This window comes from Lactuca sativa, chromosome 2, assembly GCF_002870075.4.
Source record: "Lactuca sativa cultivar Salinas chromosome 2, Lsat_Salinas_v11, whole genome shotgun sequence".
NCBI classification, from domain to species: domain Eukaryota; kingdom Viridiplantae; phylum Streptophyta; class Magnoliopsida; order Asterales; family Asteraceae; genus Lactuca; species Lactuca sativa.
This window is the reverse complement of record NC_056624.2, coordinates 28,088-37,500: the sequence shown is the minus strand read 5'-3', so window position 1 is coordinate 37,500 and position 9,413 is coordinate 28,088. Positions and strand designations below refer to the sequence as shown.

The window sequence follows — 9,413 nt, the reverse complement described above, 5'->3', positions numbered from 1 at the left end:
ATGATGCTGGTAACAATGCGAAAAAGGAATAGGGAGTTAATTTTCTGAAGATGGGTTTTTCTAAGCCTGTCATCTCTCCTGCAGCTAAGCTGGTTAGTGATTTCAACAAAAAATCTTATGCACGTATGGTAGAAGCTACAAGCACTGTGGTTGATCTAAACATCAAAGTAATTCCAAAAGTTGATAGGAAGCCTAATGGGAAAGTTGAATTGCCTTATGTGGATCTTATGCTTGGTGGAGCTCCTTATCATGCTACACTTTATGGTTTTTTTGTGGGAAAGAAACTTGCATTCCCAACTGTCAATCATTTCTCCTTTAAGATGTGGAAGATATTTTGATTGAAGGATATAATGGTAAATGATGAAGGGTTCTTTTTCTTTAAGTTTGATTCAAAGGAAGGTATGATGAGTGTACTGGAGGGAGGTCCACGGCTTATTAATAATGTGCCTATGTTCGTTCAAAGATGGAGACCTGGTCTAGTTCTGAGTAAACCTCAAATCAAATTTGTTCCTATGTGGGTCAAAGTCTTTAATGTGCCTTTGGAGTATTGGAACAGCAAGGGAATCACATTGATTGCTAATGAAATTTGGATACCAATTGCTATGGATAAAATCACTCAGAAAATGTGTAATGAACATTGGGGAAGGCCAGCATTTATGAGATTTCTTGTGGAAATGTCATCAGAATCAGAATGGATGAAAGAGTTAAGTGTTGTCTCAATTGACTTTGGGACAGGAGAAAAAGTTGAATCAAAATGCAAGATAGAGTATGCGTGGAGGCCTGATGTTTGTAATCACTGCAAAGTTTATGGACATAAGAATAGCAATTGTGGGATTTTAAATAGCTTGAAAAGTGATAATGTTGCTGATGAGGCTGTTAACTCAGAAGAAAATGGGAAAAAAGAGCAAGTTGATGATGATGGTTTTATCTTAGTCACAAAGAAGAACAATAAAGGACAGAAGTTTAGTCCTGGTGTGGTTATTAATGAAAATGGCAAAGTGGATTTGATAAAATCCTTGGAGAAAAATACGATCCCTATTAGTGAAGGAGTTACTATTAGCAACAATGAAGGAATTTCAAAAGATGTGGATAATCAAGGAAAGCAAAAAAATAAGCAAATTGAAGAACAAGAAAGTCAAAAGGGATCTCAAAAAGAAGATCGAATTAGTAAAGGAGCTGATAATAGAAATAATGGGGGAAATTTCTCGAAATTTGCTGTGGGAAATCTTAAAAAAGATGGGAAAGAGAAAGGGGTATTTCAGTCAAAGGAGGGTAAAAGTGGGAAAATGAATGGAACAGGGGTGTTTATCCCAAAAGAAAAACTGGGGACAAGAGTGAAGAATGTAATTGAAAATTTTAATGCTAGAAAAGAAGAAATGCAGGGGAAAAAAGAAGAAGGCCGGAAAAAGGTGTATGTTCCTAAGAAGCAAGTGGATTTTAAAGTTAGTTCTAACTTTGATAATATAGGTTCTACTTCAGGTAAAGATGATCAAGATGAGATAATATCACAAAATCCTTTTGATGTTTTAGCCGACTTGGGATTAAGGGATATGTCTTATTTAGATGAGATTGACCCGGAGATTTTAACTGGAGGTGCCCAGGAGACAATCACCGAAAATCCAATTGTTGATCAATGATGATGAATATAGGATGCTGGAATGTGAGGGGTTCTAATCTAAGGCTTAAACAGGAGGAAATAAAGAATGTGATCAAAAGTAATAATTTGTCTTTGTTTGCTATTCTTGAGTCTCAGTTGAGATTTAATAAGCTGCAAAAGACATGTAATAAAGTTTTTGGAAACTGGATGTGGATTTTGAATCAAGACATGAGCCCTAAAGGCACTCGTATTATCATTGGATGGGATCCGGATGAAGTTGTTGTCATGCCGTTGGATGCTAATAGTCAGGTGATGCATTGTCAAGTCCTTTTCATTAAAGAGAATAAGAGGTTGTTTTGTTCTTTTGTCTATGCTTGTAATTATTATATAGACAGAAGAAAACTTTGGGATTCTCTGGAAAAACACTATTGTTCGGTTGCTGGTCATCCGGGTTGATTGCTGGAGACTTTAATGTTACTAGGGAACTTGTGGACTCGATGGCTAGTAATTCAAAAATATCGAGAGGTATGGTGGAATTTAACGAGTGCATCAATCGTATTGAAGTCCAAGATATTAATCGTAATGGTTTACATTACACTTGGAATCAAAGACCGCATGGGGTTTCAGGGGTTTTGAAGAAACTTGATCGTGTTCTGGGAAATCTTAAATTTATTGAAGATTATCCCAATGTGTTTGCTAATTTCCAGCCTTATAGGAATTCGGATCATAGTCCTATGATTATCAAATTCCCAATTAAAAAGAAGTTCAGGATTAGGCCTTTCAAGTTTGTTAACTCCCTTGTGCTGTTAGATAATTTTCTTCCCATTGTTGATAATGTCTGGAAATCTGAAATTGAGGGGTTTGGAATGTTCCGGCTTTTTCAGAAATTGAAACTTTTAAAGAAGCCTCTCAGGAATTTGTTAAAATCTCATGGCAATTATGCAGAAAAAGTTTTCAAGTGTAGAGAAGAGTTATGTCGGGTTCAGAATAATCTTGATAAAGACCCATGTAATGAAGAATTGAGATTTGAAGAAGGAATTTACCTCCAATCTTTTCTGAATACAAGCTGGGAAGAAGAGTGTTACTTAAAGTAAAGAGCTAAAATGCAGTGGCTTAAGGAGGGAGACTCAAATACTGCTTATTTTCATAAAGTAGTAAAAGGGAAAATCAATAGAAACAGAATTGAAACAATTCTTGATGGAAATGGAAATTGGAAGGAAGGGGATGAGGCTTTTAAAGTAATTGTTGACTATTTTGGTGAATTTCTTGGAGTGGAACATGCTGTTGTCCCCATTTTTAACCCGGATAATCTGTTTCCAGAGAACTTGATAATCAGCAAGCTCTTGATATGGTTAAAGATGTTACAAATGAGGAAATTAAGGCTGTGCTTTTTGATATTGATGATGATAAAGCACCTGGTCCTGATGGCTTTTCTTCCAAATTCTTTAAGAAAGCTTGGATGATAGTAGGGGATGATTTTTGCTTTGCTGTTAAGGAATTTTTTCTGTCAAAAAAGATTTTGAAGGAAGTCAATGCTACTGTTATTGCGTTAGTTCCTAAAGTTCCTACTCCAGGCAAGGTTGGGGATTATCGGCCGATTTCCTGTTGCAATGTGCTTTATAAATGCATAAGCAAAGTTATTATTAATCGTATCAGAGAGCATCTTGGGTGTTTGGTTTCGGATAACCAGTCGGCATTTATCCCAGGGCGTTCAATTTTGGATAATATTCTTCTATCTCAAGAACTCGTCAAGGGTTATCATATTGATAGGGGATTTGCTCGTTGTGCTATGAAAGTTGACATTCAAAAAGCGTATGATACGGTCAATTGGAATTTTTTGCAAAGTATATTGAAAGAGTTTGGGTTTCATGATTCTATGATAACCTGGATTATGAATTGTGTTTCTACTTCATCTTTTATGATCAATATAAATGGGAGTTTTCATGGGTTCTTCCAAGGAAAGAGAGGTCATAGGCAAGGGTGTCCTTTGTCCCCTTATCTTTTTACCCTTGTTATGGAGGTTTTTAACCTCATGCTTAAAAGGTGTATAAGGGAGAGTAACGAATTCAAATACCATTGGAGATGTAAAGAACAGAAGCTCACTCACTTGTGTTTTGTTGATGATCTGATGGTTTTTTTGTCATGGAAATTCTGGGTCGATAAAAGTAATCAAGAAGGCTATGGATGAGTTTGCTAATTCAGCAGGTCTTGTGCCCAATTTATCTAAAAGTCACATCTTTTTTGGGAATGTCAAGGAGCCTTTTAAAAGGAAAATTTTGAGGATTCTTCCTTTTGTTGAAGGTAAGCTTCCTATGAAATATCTTGGGATTCCTTTGGTCTCTACTAAGTTATTTAATAGAGATTGCAAGGGTATTATAGACAAAGTGAAGAATAGAGTCAATGATTGGAAAAATAAGTCTCTATCTTATGCTGGTAGACTTCAATTGATAAGTGTTGTGCTTGCTTCTCTTCCTGTATATTGGGCTTCAGTGGTGTTATTACCGAAAGGTATAATTAAAGAAGTTGAAAAAATCATGAGGAATTTTCTTTGGAGTAGTGGGCAAAGTCGTAAGGGAGTTGCCAAGGTCTCATGGAATGAAATCTGTAAGCCAAAGATGCATGGTGGTCTTGGGTTGAAAAATCTTAAAGAATGGAACATTGCTTTTCTTTCAAGCAGAATCTGGAAGCTTATTAGTGGTCAAGATTCTCTGTGGGTGAAATGGGTTAAGTTTTATCTTCTTGAAGGAAGGAGTTTTTGGGATGTGGGATCAAAAGATAAAATGAGTTGGAGTTGGAGGAATTTATTGAAGATAAGACCTTTTCTGCGGGACTCTTTTTATTCTCAGATAGGTAATGGAAAAGATACCTTCATGTGGTTTGATAATTGGCATCAACTGGGGCCTTTGAGTTATGTCCTGTCTCCTAGGGAAATTACTAATGTTGGATATAATATAAGGGACAAAGTTAGTGATGTTATTGTTAATGAAAATTGGATTTGGCCTTCTGATTGGTTAAATATGATTCCTCAGCTGGGTGAATTTCCTGTGCCTAGTCTTATTAGTGAGAAAAAGGATGATGTGTGTTGGTTGAATTGCAAAGGTAAGATTGTTCCCTTTGCTGTTAGTCAGGTCTCTTCTTCTCTTATTTTCCATGAGCCAATTGTTGATTGGTATGATTTATTTTGATTTCAAAATAGAATTCCAATTCATTGTTTCATTCTTTGGCTTGCTATTCTTGGAAGACTCAGAACTCAAGATAGAAAAAAGAGATGGAAAGATTCTAGTGATTTATGTTGTGTTTTTTGTAATAATCAAGTGGATTCCCATTCTCATCTATTTTTTGAATGTAAATACCCAATGGAAGTGTGGAATTTGATGAAAGTTAAGGTGAACCTAAATCACAGACCAGGCAATTGGTTTGAAATCATCAAAGAGCTCCAATGTTCATTAAAGAAAAGGAGTATTGATAATTTCATCAAAAAGGTGGTTTTGGCTGCTTCCATTTATCACATTTGGAATGAAAGGAATAAAAGATTGTTTGGGAAACAGAGAAATTCTGTGGAAAATACTGTTAAGATTATCATAGAAGACATTAGACTTAAGATTTTCAGCCTTAATTTGGGTTATCTTGGGCTTAATGAAGAAATTTGCAAGGAGTGGAATGTTCCTGTTAATAGAAATGATTATCTCCATGAAAATCGAAATTAAGTTGAGGATTGGATTGCGAGGGATATTGTCAGGGTGGCTGGCTTGGAATCGGTGGCAGGTGTGCTGCTGTGGAGTCGGTATGGCGAAAATAAGGAAGGATTTTAATAAAATTGTGAGTTTAAGTAATTGGATCAAAGGGTATTTTGGTCAATTTTGGAAAATAAATAAATTGAAGAATCTATTGTGAACTGCTTGTTCGCGAATGTCTTTGGTTTAGGGTTTAGGGTTTAGGGTTTAGGGTTCATGGTTCAGGGTTTAGGGTTTAGGGTTCAGGGTTCAGGGTTCAGGGTTCAGGGTTCAGGGTTTAGGGTTTAGGGTTTAGGGTTTAGGGGTTAGGGGTTTAGGGGTTAGGGTTTAGGGTTTAGGGTTTAGGGGTTTAGGGTTTAGGGTTTAGGGTTTAGGGTTTAGGGTTTAGGGTTTTTTTTTTTTTGGGAAAGAGGCCGAAGCCTCGGCAAAGATTTTATAAATTCAAAAAAAGAAATACAAGAGTTATGTCATTTTTGGACAAACCCCAAAAATGACCAAAATCCAAATGTCATGTAAATACCAAAACCAAAGGCTAACCCTGGCAACAAAGTAACCTAAGAAAATACATTTTATTCTATCCCAACTCCACAACCCGGAGTGGTCTTCAAAATTCCTTTCCCGCTTGAAATGAACACGCCATTTTTTCTTCCAATCTTCAAAAATGCAATCTCTATATATACTCCACATCCATGAGTCTAAAATAACACAAGGTCTATGAACAAAATATCCGATGTGTCCCACAAGAAAATGTATATAATGTCCATCTTCCAATTCCCAATAATAACCACAATAGCCATCTTCTTTCTTCTCTCAACTCTTTTGTGTTTATTATCTTTTATGCACCTCAAGAGTATATTGCTATAAAATGCCAAACTATCATCCTCTCTTTTATCTCTATTCCCAATCTTCCACTTATTGCAATCTTCATCCAACCATCTTTGTTCACTTCGAATCTTCCATGTTCCATTCCATGTGTCATCTTCAACATTCAAAATCCTCATCTCTTTGATGCAATTTCCATCTCTAGATTTTTTATGGATAAAATCATAAAACCCACCAACTAAATTACTTGGATTTGAACCAAGATTTTTGAACTTTTTACGGAAAAAGTTGAAAAACCAAACTATAATTCCCGGATTTGAACCGGATAAATTCATCCTTTTTTGGAAAAAAGGGGCCAACCACATGACTAGAATACTTGGAATTGAACCAAGATTTAAATTCTTTTTATGGAAAAAGAAAGAAAACCACCCGATTAAAAGCTCCGGATTTGAACCGGAAAAAATCATCCTTTTTTGGAAAAAAGGGGCAAACCACTTGACTATATCACTTGGAATTGAACCAAGATTTGACCCTAAATGAATAGGATTGAACCGATTCTTTTCGGGAATTGAACCCTCTAGCAAAAAATTGCCGAAAAAATTAAGGATATAATTAAATATCCTTCCGTCAATTCCTTTATTTTCCAATCCTTGTTTCCAAGGATAGAACTCACAACTTATGGGGATACAACCCATATGCACATTCATAAAACCCACTTCATAAGAAAATCTTCTTATGAAACTCGGGATCAAACCGAGATGCACTTTACTTTTAAGGGAAAAAGTAATAAAAATCTCATATCCGTCAATTCCTTGAAAAAACTCACCTTGTTTCCAAGGCGGAGTTTTACAATATATGAGAATAAAACCCATATATTGATGAAAAAGAACCACATCATAAGTTATAACCCAAATGATACTCAGGATTAAACCAAGTTGCAATCCATTTTTAAGGGAAAAAATGGTAAAAGTCCCATGTCCGTCAATTCCTTTATAAAAATATTGGATATGAACTCCTTCATAAATAAAAGAATTCATCCATATCCAATAATTCCAATTTTGTCTCTCATCAGCCAAACTCCAAAGAAGCATCACAAAAGGATTAAAATTGGCATTTTTCACATAAATTTGACCAAATTGCCCCTGTTTCCTCATACTGATATAAAAAGATAATTGATTCCCAATAATATTATTCCAAGCATTTTGCGAAACCAACCTACCTCCATTCTGATCAACCCAGCAGCAAAATTCTTCAAAGTTAAAAGAATGCCCAAATTGCCCTTGCTTTTTATCCATCTCAATTGAAACCAGAAATCGCTGATCATTGCATCGCCAATTCCATCGCTGAACACTAAACATTCCAGTCGCAAATATGAAACCAGAATACATCGGCATCCATAGAGACAGAGGATTTTTATCAAACCGCTCATTCCCATCTTCCAATTTCATTCTTTTTTCGAGATACCAGCCCATCAAATCCCCCATCGCTAAATTATTTCCCCAAAACTCAATCAGCCCCTGTTCAATAAAAATTAACCTACAATTTGTATTTTTCAAATCTATCTCCTGCCAATCCTCCAAATAGGCCATAGAACCAAAGACATAAACGAACGACCTATTCACAAAAGAATTTTCCAGTTTATTTTTTCCCCAAAATTGACCAAAATACCCTTTGATCCAACTTCTTAACCTCTCGCTTTTATTAAAATCCTTCCTTTTTTTCTCCATATCAATACCATAATCGCAATCATGCCATCGATTCCAAGCCAGCCACTTAACCAAAACCCCACACAAACCAATCCTCAACTTAATTTTCCAAAATTGACAAAAATACCCTTTAAGCCAACTTATAGAATTCAAGCTTTTATTCAAATCCTTCCTTAATTTCCCAATTCTAACACCATAGCAGCACATCTGCCAGTTAAAAACAAGAACCAAACTGCAATTCTTATCAATCCCCATCCAACCCATTAACATTTTTAACTGGGATATTCCACCTCTTGCAAATTTCAGCATTCAACCCCAAATAACCAAATTTGAGCCCAAATAACTTCAATCTAATATCTTCCATAATTCTATGAACCACCAAATCAATGGAATTAATTTCCTTCCCAAACAATCTTCTATTTCGTTCTCTCCAAATATGATAAACAGTAGCAACAATAGCACACTTCTTAATAAAATTCTCAATGTTCTTCTTTTTAAGCGTAACTTGAAACTCTTGAATAACTTCAAACCAATTACCATCCTTGTGCATTATATTCAACTTCCTCTTTACCTTACTCCAAACTTCCATAGGAAAATTACATTCAAAGAAAAGATGACAATGAGAATCTTCTTGATCTTTACAGAAAACACAACAGAAAAAACTCCCATCCTTCCATTTCTTCATCCTGTCTTGAGTTCTAAGTCTTCCAAGAATAGCCAGCCAAAGAATGAAACAGTGATTAGGAATTCTATTCTGGAACCAAACTAAGTGGGTTTAGGGTTTAGGGTTTAGGGTTTAGGGTTTTGGGTTTTGGGTTTAGGGTTTAGGGTTTTTTGGGAAAGAGGCCAAAGCCTCGGCAAAGATTTTATAAATTCAAAAAAAAAGAAAAACAAGAGTTATGTCATTTTTGGACAAACCCCAAAAATGACCAAAATCCAAATGTCACGTAAATACCAAAACCAAAGGCTAACCCTAGCAACAAAGTAACCTAAGAAAATACAATTTATTCTATCCCAACTCCACAACCCGGAGCGGCCTTCAAAATTCCTTTCCCGCTTGAAATGAACACGCCATTTTTTCTTCCAATCTTCAAAAATGCAATCTCTATATATACTCCACATCCATGAGTCTAAAATAACACAAGGTCTATGAACAAAAATATCCCATGTGTCCCACAAGAAGATGTATATAATGTCCATTTTCCAATTCCCAATAATAATCACAATAGCCATCTTCTTTCTTCTCTCAACTCTTTTGTGTTTATTATCTTTTATGCACCTCAAGAGTATATTGCTATAAAATGCCAAACTATCATCCTCTCTTTTATCTCTATTCCCAATCTTCCACTTTTTGCAATCTTCATCCAACCATCTTTGTTCACTTCGAATCTTCCACGTTCCATTCCATGTGTTATCTTCAACATTCAAAATCCTCATCTCTTTGATGCAATTTCCATCTCTAGATTTTTTATGGAAAAAATCATAAAACCCACCAACTAAATTACTTGGATTTGAACCAAGATTTTTGAACTTTTTACGGAAAAAGTTGAAAAA

The 9,413-nt window shown here is 35.5% G+C and overlaps 1 protein-coding gene across 1 annotated transcript; it reads left to right on the top strand.

The window, feature by feature from the left end:
* The first annotated feature begins 350 nt into the window (after positions 1-350).
* Positions 351-1,637, top strand: LOC111907004 (uncharacterized). Its single transcript, XM_023902794.2, has one exon. It carries the CDS (start codon positions 351-353, stop codon positions 1,635-1,637), a length of 1,287 nt encoding a protein of 428 aa, XP_023758562.1.
* The last annotated feature ends 7,776 nt before the right edge of the window (positions 1,638-9,413 follow it).

Excerpts from the sequence above, each read along its gene's own strand:
- LOC111907004 (XM_023902794.2), top strand. The coding sequence starts at position 351 with ATGGTAAATGATGAAGGGTTCTTTTTCTTTAAGTTTGATTCAAAGGAA.